The sequence below is a fragment of the Pezoporus occidentalis genome, unplaced genomic scaffold, assembly GCF_034315485.1.
Source record: "Pezoporus occidentalis ecotype Australia unplaced genomic scaffold, CSIRO_AGI_Poc_V1 ctg141, whole genome shotgun sequence".
Classification (NCBI taxonomy): domain Eukaryota; kingdom Metazoa; phylum Chordata; class Aves; order Psittaciformes; family Psittacidae; genus Pezoporus; species Pezoporus occidentalis.
In genome coordinates this window covers 1,604,558-1,628,768 of record NW_026913220.1, presented here as the reverse complement: position 1 = coordinate 1,628,768, position 24,211 = coordinate 1,604,558, and the positions used below count along the sequence as shown (strand labels likewise).

General features: G+C 38.4%; 1 protein-coding gene across 6 annotated transcripts in view; it reads left to right on the top strand.

Moving 5' to 3' along the window:
* SECISBP2 (SECIS binding protein 2) overlaps window positions 1–24,211 on the top strand; it is a 29,561-nt gene that overhangs the window by 523 nt on the left and 4,827 nt on the right. Inside the window, exons 2-14 of one of the 6 annotated variants that reach the window (XM_062609829.1) lie at window positions 1,272–1,414; window positions 3,174–3,366; window positions 5,420–5,546; window positions 5,948–6,165; window positions 7,209–7,296; window positions 10,568–10,692; window positions 11,261–11,419; window positions 14,582–14,683; window positions 16,455–16,574; window positions 17,752–17,884; window positions 20,390–20,559; window positions 22,114–22,252; window positions 23,286–23,415. In XM_062609829.1, the coding sequence (XP_062465813.1) occupies window positions 1,272–1,414; window positions 3,174–3,366; window positions 5,420–5,546; window positions 5,948–6,165; window positions 7,209–7,296; window positions 10,568–10,692; window positions 11,261–11,419; window positions 14,582–14,683; window positions 16,455–16,574; window positions 17,752–17,884; window positions 20,390–20,559; window positions 22,114–22,252; window positions 23,286–23,415 (1,847 nt within the window). Of the gene's footprint in view, window positions 1–1,271; window positions 1,415–3,173; window positions 3,367–4,664; window positions 4,889–5,416; window positions 5,547–5,947; window positions 6,166–7,208; window positions 7,297–10,567; window positions 10,693–11,260; window positions 11,420–14,581; window positions 14,684–16,454; window positions 16,575–17,751; window positions 17,885–20,389; window positions 20,560–22,113; window positions 22,253–23,285; window positions 23,416–24,211 lie in introns of those variants that run through there. The other 5 variants (XM_062609828.1, XM_062609827.1, XM_062609830.1 and 2 more) reach the window with 5 other exon arrangements.

The window sequence follows — 24,211 nt, the reverse complement described above, 5'->3', positions numbered from 1 at the left end:
TGTCTGTGTCTGTGTCTGAACCCCAGGCACCGCTTCCAGTGAGTGTGAGTGTGAAACCCGCTTCTTGCTCAGAGAGGGGGGAGCCAGCTGGAAGGACGGGCACACCCCAGTCACTAAAGATGGGTGCCCAAATTCTTACCAGTAACACGGGCGTTGCAACACATGGTCTGGTCAGGATTGGGAGTCTTAAGTGGTTAGCATGCAGTCACAGTTGATACCTGTGGTACGGTGTGTGTTCAGTGAATAAAGAGCCCTCAACCGTTGCTGACTAATGCTTTGTTTTAACTGCTTCCTGAGCTAATGCTGTTCATATATATGTGTACTCAGCTGTGCCAACTTCACGTTTTATTTGTCACTGTTACTAATGGATGTTCATTGTATATGTGGATATGCCTGGTAAATTCAAAACCAGAAAAATTTGTAGTTAGTTGTAATTTATGTTAGGCTGTCAGAGGTCTTCAATCGTTTATGATACAAGTGACTGCTGAACCAGCAGAGGATGCAGGGAGTCCACTTCATATGCTCAAGCACTGAAATTACCTTCCAAATGGTTTTAAAAGCCTTGTGCGTTGTTCAGTTACTGAAACTTTGTTTGCACAAGTGAAAAGAATCCCAGGTTTCATGTAGCGTGGCAGTTACCCTAAAATACACAATCAGCTAGCGAAATGACTAGTGTCATGTATTAGGGTGATTAAAGCTGTGTAATGTAATGTCAGTAAATACTGAGTCTCATTGCAGTGTCCACCTTCCACATATACATATCTAGTTTTACCAGTGGTGATTCAGAACAGATGGCAAGTACATCTTAAGGCTATGTAATGAAGTACTCATTTTGGACGGGCTACCTTAAAGTACATATGTACTCAAAGGCGTTCTTGTTACCTGCTTCCAGAGTTTGGTTTTACAGTAGTCCTACTGTATTTATGAATTGTAGCTTATCTTGTTCAAATCTAAAGTAAGAATTCATTTATTAGCATTTACTACATCTCTTATTAAGTAAACATTTGTGCTTTCCATAACTGACCTTAGTGCATATTTCGTGTTAAATGTATTAAAGAAAATAACTTTCCAGAGCAATCATGGTTCTCCTAGAATTCATTAGTTTTGTTTCTCTTTCCATTTCCTTTGGTGAGCTTTATTGTTTTGCATGTTTTGTTAGATGAGAGCAAACTAACGATTTCCTATGACAGTTAACGTCACAAGGTTGAGTATTTTTCACTTACAGCATTAATCTTCAGATGCATGTAGCCAAAAACCATTTTGTTTCTCAGGGCATCAAGTTGTCAGCAGAAGTCAAACTAGTTCCAAAACACGCGGAGGCAACTGTGGCATGGTCAGAACCCTCAGAAGCATGTGCCTTTCCTAGGTACTTAACTACATGCTACCCACTTGTTCAGGAACCATCTTTGGATAAGTATGTATATTTTCTGATTCTTATTTCTTGGGGGATTTTAATCTTGTTTTGAACATTGAATATTTTTATAAAGTCAAGGCTTTCATGCCTTAATATTCTAACTGTAGAAACACTTGTGCGTTGTCTTAATGCTTTAGGTTTTTGCAGTTGTGTTCTGGTGTATATCTGGTAATCTGTTTGTACTTTAGAAAGAGCCGAATCCAGTCCTTGAATGATTGTGTTATGACAAGGCTGGGGTAAATATAGTCACATAAAAGGAAGAGAAAGATCCTCTAAGAAGGTTTCTCATGCTGTAAAACATTTTAATGATGCATGGGGCTCCTCCTGGATCTCTGCTCCACAACCCATGCATCCTCAGGCAGTTTTAGTAAAAATGGTGCAAGTTTCTCAAAGGCTTTTTTTCTAATAAGGCCTGGAAAAAGAAGGCATTCATGGTAGACTTAAAAAAGTATTGTTAACCGCAGAGCAAGCTAGAAGATAGCCCATACAGCAGGATAGGAAATAATCAAGTCCTGTAAGAATCTTTTGATGTTACGTAGTTCTCTGGGTGCTTCTCAGAACTTTTAATCACTGAATTAATTTTGCAGTTTCTGCAAAGTTATTGGTGCACTGTAACAAGTTAGGTTAGAGCCTTAGTGAACACCTTCATTCTTTGTAGGCCTTTATTTTATCCTACATGAAATCTAAGTATTTTCAACCCATTTTGATTTGTAATAGAAATTTAACACTGAAGTATGGCCTGACCTGTGCATTACAAAAACTACAGCTTTAGCATTAAATTAATTAGCATTTAAAAACCACCAGCAGACAGCAATAATGTTCTGATTAATGTTTTCCCTTGTTGGGACTGAGCCATAGTTGTTTTTTTGATTGTTCATTTGTTCCTTCTCTGTGTGTGAACTATGATTGTAAGAATTGCAGCAGGCAGTAAGAAATATGTTATCTGAAGCCTCTTGTTTTCTGTTTTTCATTATTTACCAAAGATTCAGAGGTTGACCCCGTTCATGGTGAACAAGTTTAAAAACTAAATTCAGCTTTCTTAAGCTGAGAAATTTCCTTTTTCACTAATCACACTTAGATCTCAGCATATAGTTTCTGTCCAAACTGTAGGATGAAATTGGAAGGGAATGTTGAGTGTACATTTGAAGGAAAAAGGCATGCCCCAGGCACATGTTTTTATAAACTGTGATGGTTAAATGCAGGTCAGTTAATGATTACCTTGTCATTCTGTATTGTAGTTCATCTATTAATTCTCGATCTTGAGCCCATGTCTTATACCCTATAAGATGCTATACTCCTACTTTGTTATTACAGCATTATAAGACAGGTCTTAATGATTGCATTGTTGTAGTCAAGTATGTAATTCATGTCATGTAGTTTGACTGTGGTTTTGGTTTGTTCCACAAGAAAAAGCCTACTGAAAGAAGGTACAAATAATCTTGATAACCTTAAACAGAAATGAGGACTTTAACTGCAAAGCAGACTAGCTTTGAAACTTGGAGACAGATAAAACATCTGTTTTAAAATATTTGCTAAACTGCATGATTGCCCAAATCAAAATTAATTATTTTTAATGCAGTCCACAGCATTGACTGAATACTTAATTGAAGTAACATAGAATAGTTTTCTTCTGAAACATAGCTTTCTTGTTAAACAGATTCTTCAGCCATGGAATGATACGTTTATTTAGGCAAAAAGTATATGCTGAAGTTGTGCCCTGGAATGACTTCTGATCTGTTTCTCAATGTCTATCACATAGTATTCTGGGAGATCCTGCCTTCCGTGAATGCTCCAGCTGCTCTTACTCACCTGATGTTGTTGCAAATGCATATCCAGTAGCTAGCTCATCGTATCACTGTAACAACTCAACACACTGTAATGGTTCAGGAATAGTCAGTGAATCAGCTGAGCAAACGTATCTAATCAGACAAGAGAGTAAGAGTCTTTCAAAGGTGAGCAAATACTTTTTTTTTAAATTAAAACTAAATTCTTATTTTAAATCAGTCTTTCTAAATGTTTGGTTTGTTTTTTAAAGCGAGTAATCACTCTCTGTTCTTGTGATAATGTATGTCATTTCAAGAGGATGGTAGTAATGTGCCCAGTCACACTTCAAAAAAAGCTTATAGAATGCCACATTTTTTTTCAAGCATTATTTTTGGAACATGAGGAGAATTTAATCCTCTTTCCTCAGAGAGCAGCTTCAAGGTAGGAACCAAAAAAAACCCCACAAAAACCAAACCATTCACTACTTTCATTTTTTTTACTCTTTTTTTTTTTTAATTTTTTTGACTATTTGAGCCTAAGGGGGTGAGTGGAAGGGCTTTTTTTTTTTAAGCCCAGTGGCAGCTTCCATGAACCTGATTTAAGAGAGACCTGGTGGCTCTAATCAGCTATGTGGCTGATTAGTGATGAGACCACACCTGTCACTGAAGGATTTCCAAGAACTGCTACAGGTAGGAAACAGTCCATAGGAAAGTACGAACTTGTGTTGGTATGGTGAAGGAAGAAAGGTTTGTGTTAGAAATACTCTCTTTCAATCAAAGTAAAACAGGTGCTCAGTAAAAATGTCATTTTGTGTGTGTGCCTGTTTGTGGGTAAATGTCATGAAACTTGGATAATATTTTCAAACAAAAATGTAGACAAACTCCTTGAAATACAAAAATAAAGGAAAAAAACTGAATGTATTATTAAGGCATCTCCCTCTGTGGTTAGATATTGTGTCTCTTGGGTTTGAAAGGCTATTGTTGTTTCCAACAGGTTCAAGTAATCTGTTCTTCAGTCACATCCCTCTGGTGGACTTTACTCTCTAGTCAGAGACCTGGTAACTTCACTGTGGTCAAGCATGTGTAAGGGAAGTTGTAAGATTAGGTCCTAAGCATGCATTACTAGACATAACATACAAAGGCTAGAGACCTAAAATCAGTAGTTTTCTTGCTGAGAGAAAACTTAAACACTGAAGCTGTCTGGGGAGATAGCTAGGTCAGCATTAGCACAGGTGTTATAATATGAAGAAACTTAGTTTAGCTACTAGGAGTTCTGTAGTTTCTGCAGGAGCTTGGGGCGCACTATGTACAGTTTTACCGTCCTTTTGCCATTGTTCCCTGTTTTGGTTTGAGTGTTTTGTTTGGTTTTGGTGGTTGGGGGGGGGGGGGGGGGGGGAGCTTGAAGATAAATGTTTGGTCTTTGCAGCTTTGCATTAATTTGATCAGATCTCCTAAAGCTGTAACAGTTTTGCTTTGGAGGCCAGGAAATGCCTTGTACTGCCACCCAAGAAAATAATATTGCTGCCAGATGTGCTTTGAATTTAGTCCAGCATCCTGTGATCAGAAAGAGTTAAGCCACTCATCTAGGTTGATACAGTGTACTTTGTAGAGATGCAAGCCAAGTGATTGTTCCTTGCCTGAGGTACTGGTTCCTGAGCCAGCTCTGCCAAACTTTCTTGTGAGAATCACAAGACTTTCAGGACTTCACAGTGTAGGTGAATGTGTTTCTTTCACTGCAATTAAATAGTTGTATCTTTTCTAATTACTTCACCTGCGCTGATTGTTCTGGATATTATGACATCAGTCTTGCCTAGTTTTGCCTTTAATACATAGTTTAGTTGAAAGATTTGAATGCTTTTGAGATTTTTGCCCTGGTCCCGAAGAAGCTGTTTTAGAACACCAGTCTGGGTGATTTAAAGCCAAACAATTGTAAACTAGTGGAAATGCTGAGATCTTAAAAATACAGTTGTCTAGCTGCATAAAGAGTAATCAATCCCTCTTGTTTGGGCTATAATGTGTGCTAAAAATGACACAATTAACAAGATAGAAATAAATAACAAATCTCTAACTGGCTGTTCCTGGTTTTACTGGTTATTTGTGGTTATGGTATACTAACTATGTTGTATTAACTTGGTGGTCAAGCTCCACATGTACAGGTAGTTAACTGTAACCCAAGGCAAACTTGATGACTTTACAAAGTTCAAATAAAATTAACTAAATATGTAACAAATACTTGCAGCAGAGGAGACCAAAAGAGAGTGAGAAAAAATTAGACAAGAAAAGGCATGATGGAGATGACTCTTCTGTCAGAATTGTGAACAAGACATCATACCAGACCTCTGCATGCAGCAGGGATTCCATGAAGCCAGGTATGAATGTATTGTTTGGTTAGAAATACATCAGATGGACATGAAATGGTTGACTCTGGTTCATGACCATGTTTCTAAATCTAGAATAATTAAGAAGCAGGATTTCTTTCCTGTGTGACTTCTTGACAAGGGATGGTGACTTACATCTTTTTGCTGATTGAACAAATTCGGGTAAACTGATAAGTAAATTTTCCTAAGCAGGCATCTGAATTTACAGTTGCTTGTTGAGTAGGTGGTGTTTATATCCATTGATTATAATTGTTGTCTGTTTTTTAGTATGAGCTGTGTGTAGCAATAGTTCTTGTGATGGTTACTATAATTATGTCAACTACTGTGCTATATAACATACCTTGAAATGATCACCAGCATTTAATTATTGAGACTTTACATGCTTTTTTCAGACAGGTTCAATAAAACTACAAACAGGAAGTCAACTCAGACTCCAAAAACAGAGTCTCTTCCTGTACCTGCATTTGAAACTGCCATCCTGGATTTCCACAAGTCACAGAGTTTGGAAAGCAATGAGAATGCACAGCATAGGAGTGGACACGTGTGTTCAGCGGGAAGTAATATTACGTGCCTTCGTCAACCACAGATGTCTTTTTGGTTGAACACACAGGTTAGCTGATACTTTCATGTTGTAGAACTTTCATGTTGTAGAACTCGCCTAAAATTCAAGCATTTCTGAATGCAAGTATTTTGCATTCAGTGTGGTAGTTCAAGCACCTTGCAAGCAAGGAAGTTCAGAGTTAGAGATTTTACAGTTCTTTTTGTGGGTGCTATTAGTGCTTGCTGTCTCTGTTTTCTCTTTCTCAGTAGTTTTCTGTTGTCTGTACTGCCAGTAGGTAGGGGAAAGCCAAGTACTGTTAAAATCTAGATTGGTACTGCTAGGGTCTAGACTTCTAGCTTGTCTGTATGGAGTGTGCATGTTCCTGAGGTTTCTTAACAGCTTCTTGTTTTCTCTCTTACCTGGAAAAAAATAGGTAAGGAGTCACTTATCCAATAGTTTTAACAGATAAAAATAATGTAATTGCTTTGTGTTAAAAGATAAAAATAAGAAACAGAACTCCAGAAGGAGAAGAAAAAAAAAAGTAAGCATTTCATTTTATTCTTTTTGATTTCCTTTCATTCTCTATTTGTTAATGAATACAATACTGACACATTTAGCAGCGTGTTGTATACACTGAATCAGATTTTTCAACAGTGATTAAAAAGGAATAATCTTGAAAGATCTAAACATCATATTATTTCCAGTGTGTTGGGTGGAAAACTGCCTGTGATGGAAAAAAGATCTTGCTGCTGTCAGTTGTGTTTCCTTTTACATTGAGTATGATATGGACTTTGTTTCTAAGGTATTTGGAACATTAAAACTTCATTTTGTTAGTTCTTAGAATAATTGTTTGGGTGCTTTTGTAAAATGTAAGAAGTCATCACCCTGCTTTTACAGCATTGGAGAGGCATTTGATTATGTTTTATAGGGCTGTAGGGTTGAAATGATGGGTTCACTGAGAAAAGCGACAAAAAAAGCCAGGCTACAGAATCCTCTACACCTTTGTCTGCACAGGTTGAGGATTTTTTTAATTTGGGGGGGGGGGTGTTTATGTTTAGCACTGTTTAGCGCAGTGATGTTACTTTTCTGACAGCTGGGTGTCTGTTTTACAGCGTGATTCCTCTGCAGAAAGCAAAGCTTCAACCAAAACTTCAGATGAAACGGTAGCCAGCTTAATTCGCTCTTCATTTGATGGTAGAGGTAAGCACTCCAAACACAAATTATTTGCCTGTATTTTAACTGCTTGCATTTCATCAGTTTGAAAAGCTAAACTGTTCTGAAGAGCTGTTGGTTGTAACATAACAAAGGAATTAAACAGCAAACTTGTTACAGAGGAAATAAAACCTGAAGAATGAAGTTTCTTTCAAATGTGATGAGTGCTTATTGCTCATTCTTGCTCACAGGTTTCATCATCAGATTAAAATGGATTACAGAATCACAGAATTGTTTAGGTTGGAAAAGACATTTAAGATCATCGAGTCCAACCCTTAATCTGTCACTGCCAAGTCCACCAAAACCGTGTCCCTAAGCGCCACTTCTGTGCATCATTCAAATAGGTCCAGGGACAAGAATTCAACCACTTCCCTTGGCAGCCTATCCCAGTTCTTTTGATGTAGAACTTTTTCTTAATACCCTATCTAAACCTTGCCTGGAGCAACTTGAAGCCATTTCTTCTTGTCCTATTGTTTGTTATTGGGAAAAGAGACTAACACCCACCATGGTACAACCTCCTTTCACATAGTCATAGAGAGTGATAAGCCTCCCCTTCAGCCTCCTTTTCTCCAGATTAAACAGCCCCAGTTCCGTCAGCTGCTCCTTATAGGATCCTTCTCCAGCTTTGTTGCCCTTCTCTGGACGTCCTCCAGCACCTCAATGTCTTTCTTATAGTGAGGGGCCCTGAACTGAATACAGTGTTCAAGGTGCAGCCGAGTACAGAGGGATGATCATTTCCCTGGCCCTGCTGGCTACGCTATTTCTTTTTGACTGCCTGGACACAAGCTGGCTCTTGTTGAGGCACTGTCAGGTCCCAGGTCCCAGGTCCTTTTTCACCAGGCAACTTCCCACTCTTCCCCAGGCCTGTAGTGTTGTATGGGGTTGCTGTGACCCAAGTCCAGGACCCAGCGCTGAACCTCGTTGAGCTTTATTATGCCATTGGACTTTGCCTGTCAGTCCAGCCTGTCCAGATCCTTCTGTAGAGCCTTCCTGTCCTCAAGCAGATCAATACTGCTGTTTAACTTTGTCATCTGCAGGCTTACTGAGAGTACACTCGATTATCTTGTCCACATCATCAGTAAAGATACTAAACAGGACTGGCCCCGGTACTGAGTACTCTGTTGTGTCATTGTTGCTCAAGGGCAAGTGTGGCTGTAGTTGTCACCCATGTTGTGTGAGAGGAGATAAAGTAATGCATATTGATTATTGGAAGTCTGTTGAATTGCAGAATCATTAGGGTTGGAAGGGACTTCTGGAGATCATCTAGTCTGACACACCTGCCAAGATTATATTTTTTTCCCTAAAGTAAATGAGAGTTAAATAGTGGATTAGTCTAGGTGAGCAGATTTGTTTTAAATAGCTGGCAGTCTGCAGTCTAGTATGTACCCCAAAATTATTCCGTGGCATATGTTATTTCTGTCAGGTTTTTTAAACTAAGAAGTGTAGCTGTGGAGAAGCATGATGCTGAAATGCCCCCTTTTTATTTACCTGTTGTCTGGCTATGGAGATGCAGAACTTGGTTTTGTTTATTGTTGTTGGGTTTATTTTAATAAACTGGAACACATTAACAAGTGGCTAGTTTCAAGTAAATATTTAAATTTAATTGAAATCCTTAAATTCAGAATTATGTGGTAATAGGTTTTGTTCAGTAGGGCTCTTCTTGGAGGTATAACATGCATTATGCACTGAATTGTCTTAAGTGCCTCTCACTAGATTTCTGTGTGTACACAGGCGTGCACCAGTCTGGACAGTTCAGTCCTTACTTCCCACTGACCTTCAGAAAGGACAGCTTAATCTGTCAAAGTACTTCGAAGGGCCCTCTAAAGATAGAGTTATTCCAGAAACATTAAAGTCATCTGATAATGTTTTTCTTCTAACACTATCCTCAGTTCCTGTCCCCCATAATAAGTAGAAGTTTGTCGTGGGTTGACCTTGGCTGGCAGCTAGACTCAGCCAGCCACTCTCTTCCTTAGCAGGACAGGAGGAGAAAATGAGAGAAAAAAGCTTGTGGTTCAAGATAAGGACAGGGAGATTGCTCACCAGTCACTCATCACAGGCAAAGCAGACTTGACTTGACAAAGTTTTATTTGTTGCCAATTAAAAACAGGGTCAGATGGTGACAAAACAAACCCCAAACTAAAACCACTTCATACCCACCCTCTCTTCTTCAGGCTCATCTTCACTCCTTCATTGCTTACTCTTCTGCCTCTTTGTTGCCCTGAGTGGCACAGTGGGATGGGAGTTGCAGTCAGCTCTTAACAGCTTCTCTCAGCAGAGAGCAGCAGCTCCTTCCTCTGTGGGGGCACAGCGTGTCTCACCATGGTATTCTTCATGGGCTGCAGGAGCATCTCCTCCCCCTCCTTCACTAGCCTTGATGTCTGCAGGGTTCTTTTTCTCACACTTTTTCTCACACTTTTTCCTGCACAGTGCAACTCCTGCACAGTGTTTTTACCCTTTTGTAAATACGTTATCACAGAGCTGCCACTAGCATTGCTGCTTGGCTCAGCTGTGTGTCTGGCATTGGATCTGTTTTGAAGCCAGCTGGGGCTGGCAGAGTCCATTGTTTCACAGAGGCCACCCCTGCAGCATCCTCCTACTACCAGGACCTTGCCATGTAAACCCATTACACAATTCAGTTTTTCACTGAAATGTTTTCCTCATTCTTAAAGAAAAAAGTAGGTTTTGTTCTGTGTTATCTGAGTTACAGGAATAGTTACAAAATTAATTGTGAGTTCTTTGAAAACATTGATACCTCTGTGTGGTGGGTTATGTTCTTGTACCCTGAGGCACATTAGGATGTCTTTCACCTAGTACAAATGTCTGTGAAACTGTGGAGTTTTTAGAAAGTAGAAATTACAGATGTGGCCTTACATGTGAAAGCTGTGTGAGTGAGATAAATATTAAAGGAATTTTGTGTATAAATATAGCAATAGTTCATTATTTTAAAGAAAAAAATAACTTAGAAAATGAACATGGAATTATTTGTATGTAATCACTGTGATTTACAATTACAATTTGATTTGGCTAAATGTGTGTATATAGTGCTGGACAATATATGGGGTGGTTACAATTCTAGAAAGCTTTCTGGAGAAAAGAAATGTGAGTGTCTTATTTCAGTCCTTCCTCAGAAGGAATATGGTGCTCTGCTGTATTTGCTAGTTCTTGATTAATGCTTGATCCTTTTTCTTTTGAATATTCGAGAAATATTTTTGAGACATCTTTGTATTTTTCCTAATGGCATTTCCTGAAATACCTGCAGATGGCTCTGCTCAGCCACATGTGTCTTGGGCCATGGTACTTTCACAGCCCTCAAAGAAAATTGTGTCATCACCAGTACCTGAAGGTCTTTCCAGAGGCAAAGGCAAGCAGGATAGTAAAGTGAAGGTACTTGAGAACTGTCTGCTCTAAACCAATTACTGTCGCTGTGTGATTGTGTCTCTTGATGTGAGACATTGCCATTTTTTTCCTAGGCTCTGTACAGTGTCTACTTCTAATGTAGCTTTTTAAGAAGTAATACAAAGTTACCTTGTTCTTATTAGCATTTTTCTTCTCTTGTAGTGGAAAAGAATAACAAGATGTCAAAAAGACAGGGCTACTCCAGCAACATGAACTTTCAGCTTTTAAGCTGGACTTTTTTTCAGATTCCCTCAGAATGAGACATGAAACATGAAACTCTTGCCTTATTTGGGTGAATATTTCCTAGTGAAATCCCAGTAGACCCGATATAGTTTGATAACTCTGCAGTGTACTTCAAATGAAGATTTATTTTTTTTTTTTTCCAGTAGCTCTAACTTTCTAAGAGATCCTGAATTTTCCTGTTTACTTAATGTCCTAGCCTGGATTGATTAAGATACCCTTTAGCTGTATAAGTGTGATCGTTTGCATTTATTTTGGTAGGTGGTACTGAAATAAATCAATTTCTAACGATCATACCTCATGATTTTTTTCCCAGCAGTCAGAAACAAAAAATGACGCTAGTGATAATGAGCCTGAAGAAGGGTCGGAAAAGAAGAAAAAAAAGAAGAAAAAAAAGAAAAAAACAAAGTCTCCCAGTGATGTGGAGAAACCTCAAAATGAATCTGTTATAATACAGGAACTGCCAAGGATTGAGGTACGGTGAAGAGATCTTTATTGTTGTATTTTTAAGTTACATAAATGTATTAGAAGACCAGGTGTTCACACAGCTTTGTACAAATTTAAGTTCAAATCCCATTTGTAGAGGATATTGGTTGAAGTCCATTTCAGTTGAGATGATTGTCAGAAGTTACTGGTAAGGAATAGTTATGCCTTTTGACTTGTCACATGTTCAGCAAGCATGGGGGAGTACAAAAGTCTTAGGATTAAATTTGGAGTGATGCATCTGAGAGTCTGCAAGGTACAGTAAAAGTCCAGTTTCCTAAATTACAAGCATTCTGTAGTAACTGTTGCAGAAAGCAAAGTGCACAAGGGATGGAGAACATAGTGGGTACCACAGTTTTAAAGAATGTGGTACTGGTATTACAGTTCTACCCATATCACATTTGGAAGCAATTTCTGCGTAACACAGTTGTCAATTCCATTTTTTTTTTCCAAATTAATATATGCATATTAGTATTTTGATACTTTTGTGTATAAGTGGTTTGAAGATTTTAGACACTCCCACATTAGAGAATAGTAGGTCCGTTGTTTAACTGTGCTTCACTGAAAGCCCAGTATTGTACAGCACTGTGAACATGTGTTGATCTATAAATTTGATGTAGTGTTACATAATGTTCAGTCTGTGAAATAAAAGCATAAGGAAGCCTTCCTAGGTGGCTTCAGTTCTGTACATGGAGGATGGAGCAGAATTATGGCTACACATTCTTTTCATGATGCCATCCATTGTCCTGGAACAGCACAAGAAATTACTGTTACAGATGTCTTTGTTAGACAATTACAAGTAGAATCAAAGATCTGCAGGTTCTTTCCCTCATAAGAACATCCCTATTTTTACTGTATGCTGCCATACAATGTCTGACCTGTAAATGACTTACTATCTGAATGTAAACGGCATAGTAGTATTCACAGAAAATAGTAATGGGGCTGTTGAAGACAAAAATGGTAAACAGTGGCATAGAATCGTGGAACAGATCATATGCATTGCACTGAAATGTGTGATATAGATGCAGCATCTGTTGTGACAGCAGGGGGACAGCTTTCAGACCCTCCTGGTTTGCTGGGAATGCTTGTGTGCTCATTAGTGTGAAAAGTGGGTGAGACGCTTGTATAATGTTCTTGAGATAGACCAGCATGAAAGGATCATACACACAGAACTTTACAGCCACCCGGGATGTTTAAGAAAATTCTGCTATGTGCAGCAGCTCACTGGAGCAATACATTGGATTGCTTGTTAGTTTTATAAAACTCACTCATTTCTAGACACTCTTGAGGACCATAAATTGATGCATTTGCTGATAAGTAATCCTGTTTTTCTGTACACAGTGATAGACCCTAAGCTAGGTATTTCCCCTGAAAAAATTAAAGCTACTATTGATACTGAGGTCAGTGCTGGCAGTACTGGTCAAACATGCAGTCAGTCCTGGAAATTATTAGGAAAATAGAAAAAAAAATGGGTTATGATAATATATAAATTCAGAACGTGTCCAATCTAAATATAGTGTGAATTTTGTTTTCTTGTGTTTCCCTCACTCCATAAAAAGATACACGTACTTGAACTAAAATAGATAGATAAAAGGCTCCAGGAATAATCAAAGATACGAAGCAATTTTTGTGGGAGGCAAAACTGAATAAACTAGTACTTCTCAGTGTGTAAATTAGATGACTAAGTGGTATCAGAAGTGACAAGGAAATAAAAAATAAATTATCTAATCTTTGTCCTCATTTTATTTGATATCCTCTGGTTCTTACAGGTGATGAGTTAAGAACAAATACAGGGAAGTGTAACATCATGCTAAGCACTAGAGTTTAGTTATTCATTCTGCTAAAGGACATTGAAAATGCCAGAATTTTATTTGAATTCAAGAAGTGTTTGGTCAGACTGAAATAAAAATTAATTCTAGTGAGGTCTGTATATATGTGAAGGTACTAGCTCTATTTCAGGATATCCCTAAGCTAAGAGTGCGTTAATGAAAAACTCCTTTTCTTGCAGTCATCTTTTCGCATACTCCCAAGCTTCTTTAAAAGTAGTTCACTGCATGAAGTATGTCTGTCCTTACGCTACAGCTTCCTAGCTTGGGCTGCTTAAATGAAGTCTTTCAGGCTGCAAAATAAATGGTCTGTTCAGAAGCACTGTATCACAGCTAAAAAGGCCTTTCAGAAAGTGGGAGGAGAAGCAATGGAATGAAAACCAAGCTGGTGGATCAGGTTCATTATGTTTGAGATAGTGGATATAAGGTGACCAGTGTAGAGCAAGCTCCAGTCTGCCTGCACTTAGTTAATAGAGTCTGGATAATGTTTCCTCTGCTAATAAAATTACTCCTGTATCTAAGCCTACATAATCACTTGAGCTATCTGTTTATTTCCATACTGTAGTCAAGAGTTGCTACCCTTTTGCCTGCCCATTCTGTTCTTTGCTACTGGCCCGTTTAAGGCAGAATTACACAGCTGGAAATGGTACTGGGAGAACAGGGAAATTGTTTGGAAGGCTGTTAAATGGTCTGAAGAACACTCCTTTAGGAGCCATTTACCTCTAATTATTTGTATCAGCTGACAGCAATAACAGCTTGCTGTTGGAAGTTTCTCTTGTAAGCTCTAAAAGCTCTGAATTAGCTGCTGCATAGATGACTTAAACATTGTAGTGCTGATCATAATTTCTGGCACTGTACTTGGCTTCTGAGTTTTTGATAAGCAAGTGTTTATCAAAAAGCCAAGTGTTTTTGATAAGCAGAGAGAAAATAAATTTTCATGTAGGAAAAATAAGTTTGAGAATATGGACTTAATAGTTCTTATTAGTACTATAATTCAGGGGGCCTATAAGGATGCTGGGGAGGGACTCGTCATTAGCTACTGTAGTGATAAGGGGTAGCGGGTTAAAACTTAAACAGGGAAGTTTAGATTGGATAAGGAAGAAGTTATTTACTGTAAGGGTGGTGAAGCACTGGAATGGGTTGCCCAGGGAAGTTGTGAATGCTCCATCCCTGGTGGTGTTCAAGGCCAGTTTGGACAGGGCCTTGGGTGACATGGTTTAGTGTGAGGTGTCCCTGGCCATGGCAGGGGGTTGGAACTAGATGATCTTAAGGTCCTTTCCGACCCTAACTGTTCTATGATTCTGTTATCTTCTGATTTACTTGTGTAGGATGCTGAGGAGTTTCCTGATCTGGCAGCTGCCTCTGATAGAAGAAACAGGCTAGGATCTCAGAAATCATCATTTACTCCTGCTGTCAGGAAGCAGTCTGAAGTAAGTTATCTTAAGATATCATGTAAATGTTAAGAAAATGAGCAGTAAAAATCTAAAGTTTTGAGTGCGACTAAAGGTGGAATTCTTTTTCCTGGTGTTTATGACATGAGGGTCTGACCATTGCAGTCCTTTTGGGTACCCTGCGGACAATGAAGAGCTAATCACTGTATTCAGTAGATTCTTATCATATCAAAGGACATACCTTTTTGGTCTCTGAACTGCTGCTAATTCCAGTATAGACATTTCTAACTAACACCCAAAGTTAGTTGAGATAAATGGTGTTTAGGTTTTCTTCCTATAGGTAGTGTTCTAGTTTAATTTTACATGTCATAAAAATAATAGTACATTGCTTTTAATTTCTGTGTTTGCTGTTGGTTCATATAATCAAATTTCAAGGGCATCTGAATAGTGTTAACATTTTGTTCTCAATCTGTGCAAGGGTAAGAGTTCGAGTCTAACAGCAATTATAAACTCAAGGGTTTTTGGTATTTTCTTTTTTACCGTGAGTGAAATAAATCCCAAATATGAATTTGGGAATTCATTCAATATGGGAATGGATCCCAGGCTTAACCCACAAGATTAGAAATATTTAGAAATATTATTGTTCTTGCAAAGTAAATCACATAAATAATAAATGTCAAATTACAGGTTTCTGTTTCTTTGAAACTACTTTTGCTGCTAGAAATGTTTGTCATTGGTTTTGTATCATTATGAATATTAGTGGTTAAAAAAAAAACCAAAACACAAAGAAAGAAACCCTTTGTTTTCTTTGAGACAGTAAATTACATTGATAGGGAGAAACGAGAAGCAAAAAACAGATTGCTGCTCAAATCAATTTTCTTATAAAATGCTATTCAGACTTGCACCTTAGATGATAGAAACCTTTTAGCTTTGTAAATATATGTAGGATATAGGCTTTTATAAAGTTGTAAAGACATGTTCAGTAAGCTGCTCGTACTCTTCTGTAACAGGTATTTGAAGATGAAACTGCCTTACTGGGTTTTTTTAGTTCCAAATCTGAAAAAGAAAAAGGAAATCATGAGTCTGTAGCATGGTAGCCAATAGATGATCACACTTCTAGAAAGTCATAGTAAGATGTTCCCAAAGCCTTCCCCTCTTCAGGTTGAAGAACCCCAAGTCTGAAGGCCTTTTATGATAGGAGAGCTGTTCCATACAGCTTTTCCATCTCTAACCATTTTTGTGCCCCTCCTCTGGACCTGCTCTAGGATGTCTGTGTCTTTGTTGTGCTGAGGACCCCAGAATTGCACACAGGCCTCCAGCTGGGGACACGTAAGAGCAGAGAGTCAGAATCACTTCCCTGGGTCTGCTGGCCACACTTCTCTTTATGCAGCCCAGGATATGGTTGGCTTTCTGGGCTGTGAGCCTACACTGCTGGCTCATGTTCTGTTCTTAATCTGCCAGTACTTCCAAGTCCTTCTCTGCAGGGCTGCTCTCAGTCCCTTCAACCTCTACTCTGTACTGATGCTGGAGATTGCCCCAGTCCAGGTCTAGAACCTTGTACTTGGCCTTGCTGAATTTCATGAGCTTTGCACAGGCCCAGTGCTCAAGCCTGCCAGGGTCACTCTGGATAACATTTTCCTCAAGTGTATCAGCTGTGCTGCTAAGCTTGGTATCATTCACAAACTTGCTGAGGGTACGCTCAATGCTACTGTATATGTTCCATTTGAATTTAGTGTCACCTTTCTTTGCCCTTTTCCATGTGTCTAAATAGTTACTCTTCCTTATCACCTTTTGTCTCTGAATTTCAAAGATTCATCTAACAGAAGAGCCTTGGAATAGTTCGTCTCCCACACTAGATGGAATTCCCAAAGTGGATGGGGTGTCAGGGAAGCAAGCTTTGTCTTCCGTATTAGAAAGAAAGAAAATTCAGGTAATTGAATTCATGTTTGAAAATAAATTTCAAAATGACAAAGGAAATTAGCATGTTTAAACATAAGACTAAGTCGAAGCTCATCTGTGATTGTACTCATACGTTGTTGTTCATACTTTGAGATGTGACAAGATCTTCTTTATTAGAAGCACTCAGTAATAGTAATTGCTAGCTTTCAGTTTGTGATAGGGTGTTTAGGGAAAAATACTACATTTTCATTAATGTCTACTACTAATGTAGTTCCAGATATCAGGAATTTTTCTTTCACCTCTCTTATTTGATCATGGCATAAATCCACTCCTAAATGATTGTCTTAAGGAGTTGGGAACCTCTTAAAAGTGTTTCTAGTAGATTAAGACAAGGAGGCAAGGAGATCCACTTAGTTTGGGGCAAGGAGAAGACATACAGAGCATCAGTGAGGGGGGTAAGTAGTTCCATGTTGGTGAGTAGGTTCTGCTGTAACTCCAATGCAAGATGAGGTCCTAGCTCAGAAGAAGGAGGTCACATTCCTTAACCCTATTGTAACAGAAGCTATAATGAGTTGATCTCCAGGATAAGACTTCTAGAAGTACAGAATCTGAGAGTCATTTACTTAGTATGTTCTGCCTTCATAGTTTGCCTTTTTGTAGTCTATTCGTTTGTAATCTTTTTATAGTCTGAATCATTAAATGTGGTGCCAAGTGTGGAACACCACTTTTGCCTTCTCTTCAAAGCAGACAGAAAGATTACTGCTTATAAGGATGTGTGCATAAAGATGATGACAACTCTTCATAATAAGGCATTGAAGGTAATGATATATGTGAACTGCAGTGACATACCATGGAAGATTCACAGAGTAATTTTTCTGTACTTTTATTTTTCAATTCTGGTAAGCCTTTTCTTTTTCAAAGATAGGTGGCAGTCTGACCAAAGTGGGAGCCCAACGTAAAGCACCTCCTTTATTATTTTATGCTTTTATGTTTTGTTCAAGTAGCTATTCAAGGTATTTGAGCTGTTTCTGTTTTTTTTTTTATTTTTCACATTAAAGTTTTTGTGTATTTAAGTATCAAAGTACTTTCATTGTATTAAGTTAAAAATCAAAAGTATCATGGATGAAAATGTTAGGAGTGTATTACACACTTTGCAAAATAGCATTCTGGAATGGAGAGCATTATTAATTGGTTCTGAACTTGTTCAGGAAACATCCAGGAGCAGTGGAAAGAAGAGTCAAATTCCTGTGCAGTTGGATTTGGGTGGCATGCTGGCAGTCTTGGAGCAAAAGCAGCAAATAGAGAAGTCAAAACAGTCTTCTAAACCTGTGGTGTTTTCAGGTATTGGTTACAGTGAAATTTCGTTTCTTTCCATTTGAGTTTAAGTATTCAAAAGTTAGATGTAGCTGGATTTCGGATCTGTAATGATGTCTGAATATGCAGGCAGGAGCGCAGTTCACAAGAGACAGAAGAAAATGAAGGGTCTTTAAAAAAATATTTTTGAAGCATGGCGATTTGAATTGTTTGGGGGTAGACTTGGGGAAAGAAGATCTTTAGGAGAATGACTTGTAAAAAAAGAACACCTTACATAAATGTGAAAGGTGATTGAAATTTGGCTTTGACAAAAATGCTTATGTTTGTGGAAGATTTTGCTTTTTTCTTAAAAACAGGTTTGTGATCTGAACCTGCAGGAAGGGACTAAGCAGTAACAAAGGCTTTCTTATGGTCCTCTAAAATCCTAGAGCTCTAACTTATGTGAAAAAGCTCCTTTGCAAACAGAGGGGTTATATGAGTCAGCCCCAGCCAGAGGATGAGTTGTGCCATGCCTGATAATTATGGAATAATTGCTGTCAACAAAGTGCTAGGTTTTGGTGATGGAGAGACTTTCAGGCCATGCGGATGCAAAACCAGGAAGCAGAAACAAATAGCTCAGTGACAGTACTGTAGGTCAAAATTTAGTGTTGGCTGTGTTAGTGCAGTATATTTTGCAAAAAAGAAACAGTACTTGTTAGAATTTAGTGATAAGTTTTCTCTCCTTATTTGAGTAAAGATTTTTTCTAAATATTATTTCAGAAAATGAGCTAATCATGAGAGGATTAAGCTCACAATATGATAGCTGAGCTTGAAATAAAACGTTTAAAATACCAAGCCTCAATGAGTTTTCCTCCAGTAACTGAGAGAAATTATAAGATGCTTTTAAAAATACTTCTTCTGTAATTGATTTTTTTGTTTTTTTCTTTTGAGTCAGCCACACTCAGTACTGCAGAGGTGCTAATAACCAGGTTTATTTCTGTAAAATTACACAGTATGTGAATTGGTGAGATAGTGGAACAGAAAGTTATGGGTCACAATACCTGTTTTCTAAGAGTAAATTGTGTCTTAAGCCTGTGTCTTGATCTGGTACAGGAGAGAAATTGGTGTGTCATATTCATATCCTGGAAGTATAAAGTAGATGTTACCTCAGCTTTGCACTTACTTGAACAGTCAGTGCACCCATTAAATGGGTGTCTACACAAAATTTAGCTTTAGTTTGAGAAGTGGCATTGTGCTGACCTTTGTAACCAAAAGAGCAGCACAGTGAACAAGAAGGGCAAGGAGTGTGCAGACAAAATTATTTTATTCCGTTTACCAGATTTACTTAATTTGGGAAATAACTTACGGATGAAACAGCACAGTAATGTAGTAATTCTGATTTAAATTATGTTTTGGAAATGCATCGGTAGTGCAAACTGACACAAACTGTTGAAGCCATCAAGTTCAGGAACATGAGAACTCTGAATTTGAAATGAATGAGGTGATGTACACAATGAAGGAAATATAATCTGTCTGCAAGATGTATACTTATGTACTGCTTTAAATCCAGCTTCAATTCTTGTAGCCACCTGTGCTAACATACTGCTCAACTTTCTTGGCAGTGTTCTCAATTTGCCTTTGTTACAGAGCCACAAAAGAAAAGCTGCAGTGTAGCAGTTTTATGAAGTAAACTGTTCATGCTAATAGTACTGTGTGTGATGTTGGAGGATCAGCATATAAATACCTTGAAAACCGTAAATGAAGAGGGCTCAAGACAAACTGCCAGAATCTTTGAGTGTTTTTTAGGGGGAGAGAGGTTGCCTGAGGCACAAAGGTGTCAAGCTCATTCCACTGATACTTACCTCATCCTCTTCATTGACTTTCTAATGTAACCTGGTTTATATCGCAGGTAACTGAAGTTTGACAAAGTGCTCTCACAAGATACATCAATTTCTACTGATAGCAGCTGAAAAGGGAGAATAGTTTAGGGTGTCAGGTCATGGTGTGGAAGGTCCAGGTTCAGTGACTTTGCCAGTCATTTAATGCTTCTGTGCTCTGAATTCTCTGAAAAATACATGTAAAGTAGACATCTCCTGAGACCTGTGCTGGTTAAGCAAAAGAGACATAGCTGTAGCTTTGAGTTACTCACTACCCATCTGCAGATGAACTTCATCCAACTTCATTAAGGTGTAACAAATGGTAGGAGTGTTACAGGTTATTTATGTATTTATTTAAATCTGCAGTACTGCTGCTCAGTATTTATTTTAATGCAGTGCAGAATCTCTGGAGGATGCCATTGTCATAAAACATGGAGATTTCTGAAGGTTTACCAAGCCACTTTGGTGTGGTGTTGAAGGTAGCTTGGAGTGCAGTGTTTTGCCAAATTCTGCTTTGGAGAGTTAATGACAGAGGATTGCCTATAAGTACTATTAATAACAACAAAGATTTAATATGTGTATACTAGTCCTAATCCTGTCATTAAATTTGCATTGGATACTGGTTTAGTTATTTGTTATTGTTGTCTGATGCAGACTTTTGTTTTTTGTATTTCAGTTGGTGGTGCCATACCATTGCTTTCTAAAGAACCTACTACAGCCACAAAAAGTCACCGATCAAGCCAAGGAAAGATGCCTCATAACCCTTTGGATTCCAGTGCTCCTTTGGTAAAGAAAGGGAAACAGAGAGAAGTCCCTAAAGCAAAGAGACCGACACCTCTTAAAAAGGTGCTCATATGTTTACCTCAAATAGTACAACATAGGTTAATGTACATTCAGTATTAATCTGTGAGTCTGTTAAACCTTCTGGAGTGGAGATCTGCATCTCAGCCTCTGCTGTTCTAAATTCTTTCCTTGGTTTAAAAAAGGGGAGGAAAGGGAGGGAAGAAGAGTAGCGTCTTGCTAAGTAGCACATACAGTTTCTCCCAGAATATAATTTCTCACTTAAATCACTTGATAGCTGAAAAAAAGTGCCACTACAGAAGTGTGAACACATTGTTGGTATTGCAGGGCATCCAAAGAAGCCTTATTTGGTTTGGAAAAGCTATGCTGATCTGCGGGACTAGGGAGAAAGGATCAAAGATATAATTTGATATTTCTGTGCTCTTCCAAGCCAGAACTTCAGCTGACTCTGTGGCAACTAGTATTAGATCCACCTGGAGATTTCTCTTGTATCTCCCCTCTTTGTCCATTCACACTGCTTCCTGTCATGTCTTCTATACAGAGGATTTTGAGATAACACTCCATTGCAGGGTTACTTTTTGATCTAGAACAATTCTTACACAGCTAGTGAAGGTAACGAAGTAGTCAGTCTGTGCTGCTTAATGGAATTTGAGAACTGCACAATATAAACAACGTATAACATGTAACAAAACTGTAGGGGGTGATACTAATTACTGTGTCTTCTGGCTGTTCTATCTTCATGTAATCTGTTTTTCAAAGTAGATTTGAGAAGACAAGGATTACTTTTTCTGTGTAATATCTGTGTTCTGACTACAGAAGGACACTTATTTTTGTTCTTTGTTCATCTTTGACAAATGCAAATGGAGAAATTTACTTTTGCAGTTAGGTTCTCTGATGTAATTACAAATTTTGGGTAGACTGGCTGAGCTAGTGGTCATACATACAGTAACTGCTTCTTAGCAGATATAAAAGCAGAGAAGGAAGATGAGTTGCAGGAAACTGATTATTGCTTTCACCTACAGTAATGTTTCTGAAGCCAGCATACGTCATACTCCTTCCTTCTGTGTACCATACAGCTCAGCTGTCCATAGTAATTTCTTCTCTTTTTCCTCAACCAGCAAATGCAGAGACAGCAATCTATTAGTCTGACTCAAGGGAAATGAAATAAATAACAAGGAAATAAAGGGGAAGAGGAGTTGTGCATATATACATGTATGTGTGTACCTGAGTGTTTGGCTGCATTGCCACAAATTGACAGTTTGAAGAAGAATGATAAAGAGGAAGTCTTTCACATGCTTCTCTGCATTGAAGCAGTTTGTTCCTTTAACTTTTAGTTCTGCCTTTCATCCATAGTAATGATTTTCTCCATCCAGACACTAATAATCATGGAGAAAGTACTTTTCTGTGTACAGCTAGGGAATATATTTCCTTCTTTCTATGTGCAGATTAAGCCCCAAATGTTGTAAACTTTGACTGATAGTGCCAAACCTCTTTATGAATGATTTGTATGTAACACTTGGTGAGAGAAACTGCTGTATTATCTGTGTGACATTGATTTGGGTTTTACATACATACATATATATATTTATTTTTTTTTAGATTATTCTGAAAGAAAGAGAACAACGAAAACAGCAACACCTGTTAGTACAGACAGCAGTACCAAAAGATGAAGATAGTATTTGTAAGTCTGCAGAAAATATTATTGAAGACGAAATGCTTCCACCAGATGGTCAAGCAGGTATCTTTCAAAAGAAAGCTATAATACAGTATGTAGATGGAGATTTGATAGTCAGCACACTTAGTACTTTGACAAATGTGTACGAAATGTGCTTAAAAAGAGGTACAATAATAAAGCGAAGTTCAACAAGATTCGTGAAGTTCACAAGGCCAAGTTCAAGGTCCTGCACCTGGGTTGGGGCAATCTGAGTGGAAACTGGATTGAGAGTAGCCCTGAGGAGAAGGACTTGGGGGTGTTGGTTGACGATAAGCTCTGCATGACCCAACAGCATGAATGTGCTGCCCACAGAGCCAACCGTATGCTGGGTTACATCAAGAGGAGCAGGTTAAGGGACGTGATTCTCCCTCTCTACTCTGCTCCAGTGAGACCCCACCTGCAGTACTGCATTCAGCTCTTGGGCCCAAACACAAGAGGGATGTAGCCTTGTTGGAGCAAGTCTGGAGGAGGCAACAGAGGTGATCGGACGGCTGGGGTACCTCTCCGGTGAAGAAAGGCTGAGAGAGCTGGGCTTGCTCAGCTGGGAGAAGAAAAGGCTCTGGGAGACTTTGTAACAATCTTTCAACACCTGAAGGGGGCCTGCAAGAAATCTGGAGAGGGACATTTTTACAAGGGCATGTAGTGACAGGGCAAGAGGGAATGGTTTTAAGCTGAAAGAGGGTAAACTTAGATTAGATACTAGGTAAAAATTCCTCAGTGTGAGGATGGTAAGACACTGGAACAGGTTCCCAGAAAAGCTGTGGCTGCCCCATCCCTGGCAGTGCTCAGGGCCAGGTTGGATGGGACTTGGCAGCCTGCTCTAGCGGAAGGTATCCCTGCCTGTGCAGGGGTTTGGAACTAGATGATCTTTAAGGTCCCTTCCAACCTAAACCATTCTGTGATTTAAAAAAACAAAAAGAAATGTATGACCTGTTTCCCTGCTACCACAGAGTGCTGTAATACTGAAGTAATGACACTTCAAGATATACTTGATAAGTTTGTCTTTTCACAATGCTTTCTGCATTTTTTCATTGAGATATCTTTATTTACATGATAGCTGTTCCTGTAACACAAGTTGCTGAAGGGTTTCTTGAGAACACAGGGGTAGAGGAATCAACAAAAACTTCTATGACCTCAAAGCAGCCAACCTCTAATCTTCCAAAAATCCACAGCAGGAATTTCAGAGAGTAAGTATTGATTGTACAGATGTATTTCTGTAGTATCACTGATAACGGCAATTTTGAAACAAGATAATATTCTGTGTAACAACTGGAGTTTAAACTGAAGGTTCTAATTTTTCTTTTGGTTTTCCTTTTTTTTTTTTCCTCACAATTCTTCTCTGTGCTGACACACAAACAGAGAAGTGTTATGCACAGAAATAGTCTGTGCATTTCTATAATTCCCACTTCAAAATGCATGTTCCTTGAAGAAAAAAAAGAGATGAGAAATTCATTAGAGGCTAAGGAAAGAAAAGGAGGTGCTCTTAAAGTACCTTATTTTACATAACTGGAGTACCAACTTAGGATTTAAGAAAACAAGTAGTACTCTTATTTTTAGGGTGTACTTTGATTTTTCTGCTACTCGACCAAATGACAAAAATGTAAGGAATGTAATCAGCCAGACATTTGCATGGTGTGGTTAGGCAAAGAAGTGGAGATTTATGGGTTATTATGCACAAACACTTTCAGTTTAGTTTAAACAGATGTGTATCCATGTTTCCTTATAGAAGAAGAAATAGTCATTACTTTACATGACGTAGGAGATCCAGTCATGACAGTTTAAAATAGTTACTTTAGGTTAAGCAGTGTTCTAACATTTAATTTTCCTCCCATAAATGCACCACTGGGCTTTTTGCAGCTGGCGTTACAGTATCAGTTAATATTGATGCACCCATTCTTTATCTTCTTGATGTCATGTGTTATCTCTAATTTAACTTCTAATTTTGAAGTTAGAAATTTGAAATTACTTAATCTGTGTCTGTGC